At 32.4% G+C, this 15,005-nt stretch overlaps 1 protein-coding gene across 1 annotated transcript; it reads left to right on the top strand.

Annotated features, from left to right (window-relative positions):
- The first annotated feature begins 10,780 nt into the window (after positions 1-10,780).
- LOC130945538 (serine/arginine-rich SC35-like splicing factor SCL30) lies at positions 10,781-11,384 on the top strand. Its single transcript, XM_057874244.1, has 2 exons — positions 10,781-10,827; positions 10,931-11,384. Exons 1-2 carry the CDS (start codon positions 10,781-10,783, stop codon positions 11,382-11,384), a joined length of 501 nt encoding a protein of 166 aa, XP_057730227.1.
- The last annotated feature ends 3,621 nt before the right edge of the window (positions 11,385-15,005 follow it).

Below are 15,005 nucleotides of genomic sequence, written 5' to 3'. Positions count from 1 at the left end.
GAAATGAAGAGATTGAACCAGAAGGTAAAGTATTAAACCAAACCATCTTTGGTTCAGACAGGGTAATTGGGAATGCCTTGCACCTTATCGCATCTCCTACACCTTATAAGTTCATTCGTGCCTCAAAGGCATCAATGTGTTCTTGAGGATCTGATTTGCCTTGGTACTTGAGGTCTATTGGCTTATCAAAATGTTTGGGCAGTCTGACCTGAAGGACATGCAAGGCGAATGGATTTTTACCCATAATAATGTGTTCCCAAGAAGCCCTGCGCCTTTTAGGACTCGAACTCCTTTACGGAGTTCATTTCCTTTTAGACTGGGCGGATTGAGAATTAGTCATTCCTTGTCTCTCATGATCCTGATGTACTTCCTCACACCGGGGGGACTCTCTTCTATCCCTCCGTGGCGAATAAGAACGTCGGCAACCGTCTTCATGTTGACAATCTCGAGATTTTTCTAGGGTTCTCCTTTCTCGACTGTTACGCCACCCGCTTGTCATTCGCCGACACTGGGAGCGCTAAGATTGCGAGCGTTCTTCAAGTCCTTGCTCTAACTCATGCATCTTATGACGCATCTCTTGCATCGCATGAACGTAATCTGCCAGACCCAAGCCAACAAAATGCTGAACTTCGACATTGTGGCCCTGATGCTGCCCAAAACTTGGAAGAATTTGATGTTCATCCATGGTATTATGATCAATTTCATGTCCATCCTCGTGAAACGTTTTTTTATGAGGCGTGGTTTGGTTGATGGTTGATGGTTGATTGTATTTTGCGTTCAACTATGGTGCCAAACATCTTAGTATCTCCAGAGATGGCATCAAATATTCATACCTTTAGTTGGTTACGAGCTTATGAGTTTTTGAAACTCTGACATAAGCTATTTGGATACCAGGCCGAAAGAGCAACCTACGAGGCACTCCAAAATTTAAAACAGTAGTGCACTAAGGATGATTGCATTGATAGAATGTGTCTTACCTCAAGGTTTTCCTTTTTCTCTATATATTGTCACTATGAGACTCTTAGACCTTTTCCAGTCTTGGGTATACATTTCGATATTGTGATTTTTCATATTTCCGAATTATAATCTTATTTATTTTTAATGTGTTATTCTTGTGTCGAGCTAATAACATCTAAAAAATTTTTATCCGGATGCTCAATATATTATTTTTGTCCATAATATTTTTAATAATATTTAATAATTGTTTTAATATTTATTATAATTAAAAAAATTTAATATAAATAGAGAGAGTACACAGCAGTTAAATCAAATATATAATGATTTTTGCTTAATTACGTGTATCCAACAACGTAACTTGCTGTTATAAATTGTTTCATTGAATTTTTGCATGCCGACAATTATGACAAGGAATTTTAAGAATAAATTCATTGTTGTTTTAAATTTTATACTTAAATTTCAAAACAAAGGCTATTACATTAAAACGTATAATTGAACAAAAATTGTATCCTTTTTTCTTGTTTGGTGTCTAAACATCCTATCCTTTAATTATACTTGTTTACATTCTTAATTGGAAAAGCACTTTTAATGCACACAAGTTACTGTCATCTAACAAAAAAAATAAATTAAAGCACTCACAGGTATATATAGGCCGTATATATAATTATCAAAAATATTATTTGTATACTAAAATTAACTACTAAAATTAATTGTTAATAAATTTGTGTATAAATACATGTGTAATTTAATTTATTTTAAATATATATTTATATTTCAGCATATATTTTATATTAGTGACTAATTTTAGTAGCTAATTTTTAAGTATACGTAATATAACTCTATAATTATATATACTTAAAAAAAGAGAGAATTTCAATCATATACACTAGGATCCACGCGTACACTTGTTTCGATTATTATTCATACTACTTTATTTTGGTCATACATTATAATATTGTATGAAAGCGAAATAAGTGTGGCCTCAAGTAACATAATCTTATTTTAAAAAGGAATTTGAAACCAAAATGTGGTTCAAAGTCAGATAGTTCTGGAATGTGGACATTACAAAGTTTACTTTGAATAAGAAATACTAATCGGCTTGAACACATACATACTTGTGTGTAACAATTCCTACCACTTCATCAATGTTAAGTGTCTGATCATTCATAGTCACTCATGATAACACTATTTGAATTTGTTGATATCTATTTTATTTTTATTTATTCGGAATAAATTTTTAGTAGAATAAAATTTTGGACGAAGTAGAATGAATTGAGTTTAAGTAATATCTGTTCCGAAATATATATAAAATATATGTAAGATACGTAAAATAATTAATAATATTATATTATATTTAAGTTTTACTTTAATTTGTGTTATTTATATGATGATGGTTATATAAATTTTAAAATTTAATTTATTTATTAGATTTTAAGAATTATAGGAATGGATAGAGACAAAGCAAAAACTTGCAAGAACAAATTATGGTTCAACTTTTTACTATCTGCGAATAAGAATGAGGATGGATTCTATGCAGGTAATTGTAGGGGAACAGAATTGAGTAGGGCAAAATCCGCCCCTAACTCACCCAATTGACATCCGTATCCATAGTCCTTTTTTTAGTGTTTTGCTAGGGTTTAGTAGAGTAATTTTTATTTTTCAAAATTCAACATTCTGAGTGTCTAGATTGGATCCACGATGTCCATGCTTGTGATAGGAGCGAACAGAAGAAGAAGAAGAATAGGTGATAAATTTCTATGACTTTGACGTGAAGGAGGGATTGGACATCTATTCACGTAGCTTAGTAAAAAAGTTTTTGGAGGACAGAAGTTTTAGTACAGGAACGTTGGAAGAAGCCATATACACCATTTGGAGACAACCGTATGGATTTAAGATTAAAAATTTGGGAGATAATTCGTTTCAATTTTTTTTTGAAAAAAAAAAGATTTGATAAGAATTGAGAAATGGGCTCTATGGACCTTTAAAAACTACATTTTGAACATAAAAAGGTGGTATGCGAAATTCGTAATCTCTGATGTTTTTTCTCATGTGCCAATTTGAATTCAATTGTAGAGTCTATCGAAGTATTACAAGATAAAAGAGTTGGGTAAAAAGGTGGAAGATAGAATGGGAGAGATTTTAGAGGTAGGTTTTTATGATGTTCTTGAAAAAGAAGAGAAAATTATAATGATAAATATCAACCTAGACATCAATAAACCTCTAAGAAGAATTTTTAAGATTGTTGAGAGTAATAAAAGATGATAGAATAGCAGGTCCGATATGAGAAGATAGAAAACTTCTGTAACTACTACAGATATATAGGGCATGAAATTAAAGGTTGTAATATGTTTTTTGATGATTTGGTCAAAGATGAAACAGTGGAGGAATAGTGAAAACTATGATTAAAGGCTAATAATTTGGAAGAAAAATAGAAGAATTGAAAGAAAATCAAAATCCAAAAAACACAAATAGAGAAAGAAAATGAAAGGAGAAAAATAATAAGCCAACCACAAGTCATCAATTTGATTAAAGGCTTTGCTGGATTATCGATTTAGGAAAGTAACCATAAAGCTAGGGCTGAATAAGAAGAGGCTCAAAGTAAGGACAGAAGGAATGAAGTGCTATTAGAACAGGGTGCTATAGTGGTACAACAACAATTTAAGATTCAATGGAAAAAAGAAGAATCAATGTTGATATTGGAAATGCTCTCCTTTCCCTCCAAATGGAAAGAACATTTTCCATTAGTGCTAGTAGAGGGAATAGAAGTTTTGGGAAAGGAAAGCTGAAACTGAAATAACTGGCAAGAAAAGGGAGTTCTAACAAGTCGACTGTAAGAAGTAAACGTAGATCAGAAGGAGAGAGGGAGAAGTTGGAAGTCAAGAAGCAATGCTGAAAGAGGTTACCATGAAAGTTGAGGGAGAGGATGCCATCCAACAATTGATACCTAAGGAGATAAAAAATGGTGGTGTGAAATTGTTAGGATTTGAAGATGATAATGAAGAAAAAGAAGAAAAGGAGATAGAATTTTAAATTGTGCATAATTGATCATAAAAATAGAACTAAAACTTTTTAATTGTGACACAGAAAATTTTTTAATTTTGATATCAAAATTTTGTAGCCATGCATAGGTTCTTGTTAAGAAGAAGACAACGAGGAGGAGAAGGAGGTGGTGGTGGTGGTGGTGGTGATGATGATGATGAGGAGGAGGAGGAGGGAAAGTTTTGAATTGTGCAAATTTATCAGAAAAATAATAACAAATTTTTTTAATCGTGATACCAGAAGTTTCTTAGTTTTGACATTGAAATTTCTTAATCATGACATTGAAATTTCTTAACCATGTCATTTTCAAATAAACGATGTACTTTCTTATCATTGAATTGGTTGAGTTGATATTAAACTCATATATAAAAGGTCTAGCCGTTCCTGAGTCATTTGTAATAAATTGATGTATTTTTTTTTTGTTCTAATACACATTTAAAGGTATTTTGTTGGTTGAGTTTGTTTAGATTTTGGACTTGTAATTTTTTAAAGATTTATTATGTCAATTATAAAAAATTTATGTATTATTTCTAACTAAATGATGTGTTTTTGTTATTACTGAATTGAGTCTAATATTAAACTAATATATAAGATATTTAGTCATTCATTTGTCATTTACAATAATTTGATGTGTCTTTTGAATGTAAGACACATTTAAATATATTTTGTTAGTTGAGTGAGTCAATTTTAGACTTGTGGCCCTTTGAAGATTTTTTATATTATTTATCAAAATTTTTGGTGAAACCTTTCATAAATTTTTTTTGTGTTATTTATAACTAAATTATGTGTTTTTATTATTGTTAACCTACTTGTGTGATATTTAATTAAAAAGATGATGATGATGATGACGACGAAGGAGGATGAGAAAAAAGAAAAAAGAGAAAAAATAAATGAAAAAAAAAAGAGGAGGAGGAAGAGGTGATGGTAATAGTGACTATGATAGCGATAACAAAGGAGAAAAAGAAAAAAAATAAAAAGAAAAAAAAGAAAAAAAAACAACAAACATGCACATATGAAGAGGAAGAAAAAATGCGTGAACAATAATTCAATTGTACTTGATTAAAAAATTACTTGGTTGTTTAACTTTTTTTTGTTTTTATATATATATATATATATATATATATATATATATATATATATATATATATATGCCATTTTAGTATGACTATATTACGGTGGTTATGATATTTTAAAAAATGTTGTTAAAATTAAAGTAACACTTTTTTATTGTTAAATAACGGTTTTAAAAAGTGTTATTTAAAAAAAGTATTATCATAATATAACAAAAATGTAAGTTTAATTTTAACAATATAGGGTTAATAGTCAAATTAGTTCTTAAAAGATGACTCGTTCTTTAAATTTGTCCTTAAAAAATTTTATCAATCAAATTGATCCTTTAAAGATTATAAATTAATCATTTTCATCCTTCAGTCACTTAAATAATAAATTTCTTAAATGATTAATGATACGAAATGTTAACTCACATCATGCATAACACATAGTCTATCTAATTAGACGCTCAACAAATATATTTATGAAAATTTATCAATTTAGTATCATTAGGTTATATTAGGATTAGGGTTTATATAATTAGAAAAATAGACTAAATTGATAAATTTTTATAAATATATTTATTCAGCATTTAATTAGATATGTTAAGTGTCATGTATACTATCAGTTATGTTTTATATCATCAATCGTTGACAAAAACTGTTAATTGAATGGCAAAAGGATAAAAATGATTAATTTATAATCTTTGAAGGACTAATTTAATTAATAAAAATTTTCAGGAAAGTAATTTAACCATTAAGGCATTAACCCAATATTTATATAATCACCATAGTCATCATAGCATAGTAATACTAGAATTCACTTTATATATAATATTCTTTATGTTTCTATATCTTAATAGTAAACAAATTTGTAGCGTTTTTTCCCTTCAAAAAGTTAACGACGTTCACTTCTAACAGGAGAGAAAATAAAAAAATGAGTAACTACTCAAATTAATCCCTGAAATTTTTAAAATCGGACACTTTAGTCTTTCAAGTTTCAAAACACACAAAATAATCTCTAACATTTACTTCCGTTAGACAATACAGTCTTTCTCTATTAGTTACTATTGGTAATTGTTAATGTAGAATGTTAACTCGTATACGTGGCCTTAAATGTCTATGTGTGTGATTTAGACAAATCAGTTTCGAAAATAAAGTAGAAACAATTCCCCCAAAATAAAAAAAAAAATCTCAAGACAACCACTAAAAAATTTAAAAAAATCCAAAATAATCCATTCGAATTATTTATATATAATTATTTTTAAATTAATAAATTTTAATTTCTAATTTTATTTATTTATTTTAAATTTGTTTATTTCCATATACAAAAAAAATATGCATTTTTAAATTTTAAATTATGATTAATGATGAAAGACACCAAAAAAAAATCTTTAATGATGAAGAAGAGAATAAGCTAATAAAGAATTTTTATTTAGCATAAAATTTTTCATATAAACAATTAGAAATATTTGTGCAAATGCTTACGAAGATAACACTTTAAAACTTGCATGTAATGTAAACTAAGTCATCTATGAAGTTAAATTTGTAAGGTTTTGTCAATTATAAAGTCAATGGGAACGATTTACAAAATCTCAATGTAATGTAAAAACTCCTAGTGCTTTACAACACTTGAAGAAAAAATATCTTAGCAAATTCAAGTTTTTTTTTTTTAAGTTTTGGATTCACTAGTTGTAAAGTTACATAAAATACGCTTGTAGTTAAAGTTATTTGTGCTGTTACAATTAACAATTATATCAAGAAAAAATAATTTTTTTCACATATAAATAATTTTTTAACTTTATTTGATACTAATATCTTAAAAGTTTAAGTATATAAATAATAATATTTATTATATAACGACCTCTTATATTTAGTTGCTGTTATTATTATGATTTTTACAGTACTTTGATGTTGGTATTATGTATTAATGATTAAATAATTTTATTTTTTATGATATTTTAGTGTTAATAAATAAAATTATCTTTTTGTTTATATTTTGTTATATTTTATATTTTTTATTTATTATATATATTTGTAATAATATTTTATGATGCTGATTAATAAAAATATTATAAGACGTTATCTTTTGAAAAAAGATTAAAAATATATTTAAAGAGACTATTTTAGAATTTTAAAATTTTTTTAGATACTGTATTAAAATTTTTTAAAATTTTTTAGAACTATTTTATATTTTATCTTAAAAAATGATTTATCTAATTTATATACATAAATACTTAATGATCACATATGTAAGTTAATGTTTTATGTCAGCAGTTATTATTAGTAACTAATAGAATAAAACTATATTATCTAATAAAAATAAATATTAAAGACTAAATTATGGATTTTAAAATCTAAGAAATTAAAGTATTTGTTTTCAAAATTTTCAAGAATTAATTTGGATAACTACTTGGAGAAAATTAAAAAGGGTGCAATACAACTAATGCATAAATGTATATTAGGGAAAACTTGAAATGATAGAATAATTATAAGATTATTTCTCTTTTTTTGAGGGTACTATTACGAGGAAATTACTCTTAAATTACACCAATTATAAAAAACCATAAACAACCCAATTTGAAAAACAAATATTTATAGAATTTAATTAAGATGTATTAATAGTAGAAAATATTTTATATATTTGTATTGTATAGTTATATTTATTTTTTTAATAATTATTCACACAATTAATATAAAATATAAATATTTTTACTAATATAATATTATGTCATTAGATATATATATAAAATTATTTTATATTGATATTATATCAAAATTAAATTCATATTTATATCTAAAAAATATTTAAAAAAGTCTTGATCCAGGAGTGTAACTGTACAAATTCATGTCTCTTTTGTCATAAATGGCAAATAGACATTACAAAACACAATATATATTAACATATACATCACAATATTAATTTATTGAAATTGAAATACATAGATCCGAGCTACATGAAGAGAAGATGTTAAAAAGAAATACAACCACAAGTATAGGGTACAAATGAATTATATAGTAATGTATCATTCTCAATGTAAAACATATATAAACAGGACGGATCCAAAAATGATATTATGGGAGGGCCAAAAATATATATAATATTAAAAATTATGTAAAAAAATTATATAATATAAGATGTATTACAAAAATATACCGACAGAGAATATATTTTAAAATAAAAAAAATATATGTATACTTTTTATTAACGAAGTGGTCGAATCTTCGTATCATAAAATTCACCAATAATAGAATTTGTGTCAAATTTTTTAGTAATTTTCTTTTCAATATAACTAAGAGACAATTAGTAAGAAATTCATCTTTTATTTTGTTTCTAAGTTATTTTTCACAATATTCATAATTAAAAAAGATCTCTTAATTATAACAGTTGAAACAGAGAAAATTAATATCAAATGAATAAAAAAAGACGGCCACAAGAAAAAAAAAATTCACTTTAATTATGAGATTTGAAAATTTTTATTTAATTAAAAAATATTAGTAATAATATCTTTCAAATTTCTTTAATATTATTACTTACTTTATACATATTAAAAATTATTAATATTTAAATTAGACTGAATTTTTATTTATACTAGACAAAATAATAAATAATTTTTTAAAAAAAATTAAATTATACATAATAACTTATTATTATTAAAAAAAGTTGGGGGCCGAGGCCGCCATTCGCCCCTTGTGTCCGTCCCTGAATTATAAGTTTAAGTTGATTTTTACTAGAACTGTGGGCGATTACAATTATAATAATTAGCATGTGAAATATCAATCATTTTATCTTCCGAATGAAGATGTAAAATCCTTAAAATTAGTTTCCACCGACATTGAATTGGTAGTTTCATTATGAATGAATGTTTCCGTAATCACCAAAGCTCAATGGCGTAATGCCTACGTTCTCAGAGAAAAAAGAAATAAATAAAATAAAGAGTAAAGTATTTAAATTAGTTTTTATATTTGAGTATATTTTTATTTTGATCTTTAAAGTTTAAAATGTTCTATTTGAATCTAAAAAAGTTTTATTTAGTTTTAATTTAGTCTCATTGGAGGTCAAAGATAAATAATTAGCAAAATTTTCTATATAACAGCAGTATAAAAACAAGGTCGATAATCTAGAGAATAAGTATAAATTCCAAAGGCACAAAATCAACGTGGATATAGTAATATATTTATTTATCATTTTTTTATAATTAAAATAAAATATTTTATATAAAACTAAAAAAAAATATTAAATACATGTATTGATGCATTACGATTGATTTTGTGTTTTTGGAACTTGTACTTATTTTTCAAATTATCAATCTTGTTCTTATACTGCTGCCATGTAAGATATTTCATTAATTATTTATCTTTGACTTAGAACTAAATTAAAATTAAATGAAATTTTTTTAAATTCAAATATAATATTTTAAACCTGAAGAATCAAAACAAAATTATACCCAAACGCAAGAAGTAATTTAATACTTTACTCTAAAATAAATTCTAGGATGCATAATGTATAAAAAATAAGTTAATTTGTGGAGAATCAAACTTCAGATGTACCTCAAATTCAACAAAATCTTAAAAGAACTAAGATACTAGTAGATTCTTTTTTTTTTTTTTTATGTGTCTTGTGTGCTTTTTTGTCGTGATGTGTCTTTGTTTGAGTTGTTTTATTTGATTTATTTTTTTGTAAATTTAATACGTCATTTAAAATTTCTACTAATCGAGATAAAGCCAGTTGTATAGTGGTTATATTTGTGATTATTATCATAACCATGGTTTGACCTTATATTTTGCTATTTGACATTTTTGTAGACTAATAAATAAACAAGTTAGGTAAACAGTTAAGACACATATTCAAGTTACAATTGAAATTTTTTTATGAAAAAGATATAAAATCAAATTTTCAATGTGTTTATTAAAAGAAAATTTTAAAACTTTCTATTGATAATAATTCTAATATATGTCTTAATAATATATTTTGGCTAAATCATTAGAATAATAATTAAATAATAAAAAATGAAAAAATAAAAATAAGGAATACTCAATGTATGATTAGTAAAAATATTAGACAAAATAAAAGACTGAAATTTCACCAGTATCATTATCACAGCCATCAATTTTATTTTAGTAATAAAAATTACATACAATTGTCTTCATATGAAGTTAATAGTTAAAAATCGTAAATGATAATTTAATCAACAATTTTGCTATGTTACTAACAGTATTTCTGCCAATATCTGTCAATTTTTATTTATAACTATGTTTAATAGAAGTGTCTTTGTAGATGTGTCTAATAAAAATGTCTTTTTTATAGTTGTGTTTAATAGAAGTGTCTTTATAGATATATTTTTTAGATGTGCCTCTTTATATATGTATTTAAAATATAATATTTAATCATTGTTGGCAATAAGTTGACAGATAATATGTTGGTACCCTATATTTTTCCTTTAATCAAACTCATCGAATCATCTAATAATTTTTAAATATCAATTTCACATAAAATAACTATACGTGAATTTTTACTTTATATTTTTTTATGTTTAATATATTCCATAAAAAAATATGACTAGCAAAGAAAAATATCAAAAAAAGAGCAAGTAAAGACTTAAGGTACATGTTACAGTGAAAAAGAAATATAAAATTTTTTTATTATATTATTTTTATTTACTTTTAAAATAAAATTAAATAATAAATATTTTTTTATACTAAAATGTGTTATTAAAATTAAAAAAATACGCGTGATGAGCGAGAAAGAGCGTGGGAGAGCAGGGGGGAAACACCGGGCAGGGTAGGTATAGGCGTTCCTCAAGGCTAGAGAGGGACCCTAGGATCTGGAATCAGGAGGCGTACGTTCAATTGGAGCGAGACTCGTTCAGCGTTTTTGTGGACAGATTACCAGGTGACATTTCGAAGCGGGAGTTATTTGAACTGTTTGCTTGGACGGAAAGAATCAACGACATTTATCTTTCACGGAAGATGAGAAATGGAATGGTTTATCTGTTCGCATTCATTCGGTATACTACGAAGGGCGACGCTCTGAAAGCAATCGCAGAGATGAATCGTATGCGTTTAAGGGGATCGGAGATTTTAGTAGTGGATGCGAAGTATAGGAGGGATGACTCTAAGGAATGGCGAGTGACTGATGCGGTGCTGACTGCGAGAGGGATTCAGCAGCAGCCGTCGGGGGTCAAGGCTGATGGCAGGAGAGGCGCAGAGGAGATCACGCGACCTGAAGACAGGGAACATGGGAAAGGAATGACATGTTTGGGTACTTTAACACCGACTTTTGAGGAGGGACCGGTGGGAGGGGGTGTAGGGGCTGGAGGTACCAGTAGTGCAGGATAATCTAGTCTGACTGCAGAGGAGTGTTGTTGGGAGGGCTATGAGGGCAATTGACTTTCGGTTCTTGAACGACTTCGCCCGGAGGGCCTGGCCGCACGTTGTTCAAGTTTGTGACCTTGGGAAGTACAAAGCCATGCTGATCTTTGATAGCACCGAGAGGGCAGAGGAGGCGCTGGCAGGGGATGAGGGTGGTCTCCAACAGTTCTTTCATAGGGTGTGCCGCTGGCATGAGCAGGAACGGTGTGATAAGAGAAGAGTGTGGATTGCTTGTTACGGGGTTCCGCTACATGCATGGACGGAGGCTACATTCAGTGCGATTGGTGCCCAGTGGGGCGAGGTGGTGGGTTATGATGCTGGAACAAGTTCAGCTACGTCGTTCCGGGTTGGGCGTGTACTGATCGATACAGGGAGGTTTGATGTTATCTCTGAAAGGATCCATCTAATGGTGGGGTCCGCTGGCTTTGAAGTGTTTGCTACGGAGGTGGGCAATGATGCGTATGGCTCCTTGGGATGCACGAGTCATGCTGTGATCGACCGGGAGGATGGGAACTGTGCCAGTATGGCTGGCTGTCCTCGAAGTCCTATTCAGCAAGGGGGTGGGATACGACGGCTGAGATAGCGGCCTTGCCGCATAGGGTGGAAGAGAGGCAGGGGGTAGAGTTGTAATTAGTTCTGAGATTCTAAACGAATGGAGTAACAGCTTTTTGAATTCCAAACCAGTAACGGCATGGATTGCGAATTGTTATCCCAGAAAGGAAAGGGCTGACTGTGTAGGAGATACGTCAGATAGAACTCAATCCTGGGAGTATGATAAGGATCGGGTGCTGGTTGTGGGGGAGATCACAAGCAAGGCTCGGGTCGGAGTGAAGGCTAATAAGGCTAGGGACATGTGGAATGGATCTGGGGCCCAAGGTGGGGTTCCTAAGGCAAGTGAAGCCAGTTTGGGCCAATACACCAAAGGCCCACATACTGGTACTCACATTGGTTTGGGATTGGGCCTCAATAATGGATCTGCAGCGGAGTGGGCTGAGGGCAACAGGGAAGGGCGCTCTCAGGCGGGTCGGACTGGGAAAAGCGCTGCTCAGGAAAGGTCCTGCGTTGATGGGGTGGGAGGCTATGGCGGCGCATGAGTGATCCTTGCAAGGAGAAGGCAGGAGGACTGTGGCCCTCTCGGATCGGAGAACGCGGCACAACCAGGGGGAGTGGTTGGTTCACCCGCGATGTCCTCTATGGTGCTGGCTGGTAATGGAGCGCTGGCGGCTGATGGCGATGGAGGCCGCGCGCTGTCGACGAACCGTGAAGGGGGTGGGGTCGTCAGGCTGGGGTCGTTGGAACTGTGCAGTTCGGACACGAGGCCTATGAGGGTGCGGTTGGTAAGGGATCGGTCAGATAAGGGGGAAGAGGAGCAAGGGACTGGGTTTCGTGGATTTGGTGGGGAGGGGGACAATGGAGATGGATGGTGGGGGTGGCGCTTCACTCTGGTGGGGAAGAGGAGGTGGTGGTGACTGGTGCTGGAAACAGTCCTGGGGGCTGTCAGGGAATGGAGTGATGCCAGATGAGAGGGGAAGGAAGTCGGCTCGGAGGCTCAAGTGTGGCGACGTCATGGAATGGGGGTGGATTAGGCGAGGGGGGACTGGCTCGGAAGGCAAGGGTATTGCGGCAGAGAGTGGCAGAAGGGGCTCTATGGGGAACGCAGATCCTGCACCGGGGGGTACGGGGGAAGCTTTAGCGAATCTGCAGGATGACCCCTGTGATGAAGCAAGTGAAGCTGAGCCAGAAACGTCTGAAACCAGATGGACAGCTGAAATGCAAGAGAACCGGGAAGTGTGGAAGCTTGCAGTGGAATCTGGAGCTGTATAGTATGACGAGGAAGATGATATAATAGCGATATTGCAGGCACAGAATGAGGAAATTGCGCGAAAGAAAAAACTAGTGAAGCAGAAGGAGAAAGCAAGACGGAGTCGGCCGAAAAATTGGAAGAAGGTGTGTATAAATGTTTTAAAATAAATTTTAGTTCTTGGAATATTAGGGGGTTGACGGGAGTTGGTAAACTGAGTATGGTAAAGAACCTTCGGAAAAAATTTAAATTGCATATGCTAGGCTTGATAGAGACAAAGAAAGAGGTTGTGACAAATTTTGATATACAGCAACTGTGGGTAATGGGGCGGTTAAATGGGAGTTCGTGGGTTCAGTTGGCGCTGCAGGTGGTCTGGTTTTGATGTGGGATGGAACAGTATTTAAGATGAACAATTGCTATAAAGGAGATCGTTGGTTGTGTGTGAAGGGTGTGTTACTACAGAATAATTTCTCTTGTGCTTTTTGCCTAGTTTATGGCCCGCATGATAGGGCGGAAAAGTTTGTTATGTGGGAGGAGCTGAGCTTCTTATTTGGGTTATGTCAAGTCCCGCTTTGCTACTTGGGAGATTTTAATGAGATAGTTCATATGGAAGAGAGAAGGGGGGCTTCTTCTTTGACGGTGTCTGCAGCTGAGTTTCGATCCTGGATCCAGGATATGGAGCTAGTGGACTTAGCATTATCTGATCGCTTGTTCACCTGGTTTAGAGGGCAATCATGCAGTCGAATTGATAAGGTTTTGGTTAGCTTGGAGTGGCTAGAAGTATTTCCTGAAACAAGGCTGCGAGGTGGACCTAGAGGGCTATCTGACCATTGTCCATTGATGCCTTTGGACTCTTGGTTTACGCAAGCTAAACCTAGAGGTGGACAAGCTAAAGGCTTTGGCAATACCACTGAGCAGATGGCATAAAGAGCACTTTGGGGGCATGGACACTAGGATCACATAGCTTGAGGATGAAATAAGGAAAGTGGATGACATGGTTGGTACTGGATTGGCTGATGGGACTACTGAAGCAAGGAGAAAGGCACTTGTGAGTTTCTGTAGAAGGTGGTATATAAGAAAGGAGCTACATTGGAAGCAGATGTCAAGATCTCGGCATGTGAAGGAAATAGATAAAAATACCCGCTACTTTCACAATTTAGCCTCAGCGCGAAGAAGGTCCAATCGGATTGATGCCTTACTAATAAATGGGAGATTGGTCAGGAATCAAGCAAGGATCAAGATTGCTATCCGAGAATTCTATAAGGAGTTGTACCACCAGGAGCCTTCGCCGGTTATTGGGTTCAGGGATGGGCTGGTAAAGCAAATTCTTCCGGAAGAGGCAACAGAGCTAGAGCTGATGCCAACTACTGAGGAAATAAAAAAGGCAGTTTGGGATTGTGAGTCGACAAAGGCACCAGGCAGTGACGGGTATAATATGAATTTTATAAAGAAGTGTTGGGAAGATCTAGGTGAAGAGTTCACTGAAGCAGTAAAAGGGTTCTTCCAGTCAGCAAAGCTTCATAGAGAATCGAACGTCACTTAGGTAGCGCTGGCGCCAAAGTTTACTGGAGCCAGAGAAGTCAAGGATCTTCGGCCGATTAGTATGGCGGGTTGTGTCTATAAGGTCATTTCTAAGGTTTTGGTTCGGAGGATGCGGCGAATAATGCCGAGTTTGGTAGGAGAGATTCAGAGCGCCTTCATGAAGGGTAGAAAAATACACGATGGGGCTTTGATCGCCTGTGAAACCGTGCATTGGCTGAAGACACGGAAAAAGAGCTCTGCGATAA

Source organism: Arachis stenosperma, chromosome 8, assembly GCF_014773155.1.
Source record: "Arachis stenosperma cultivar V10309 chromosome 8, arast.V10309.gnm1.PFL2, whole genome shotgun sequence".
NCBI lineage: Eukaryota > Viridiplantae > Streptophyta > Magnoliopsida > Fabales > Fabaceae > Arachis > Arachis stenosperma.
Note: the sequence above shows the minus strand (reverse complement) of the source record. Positions and strands in the feature narration are given on the sequence as shown.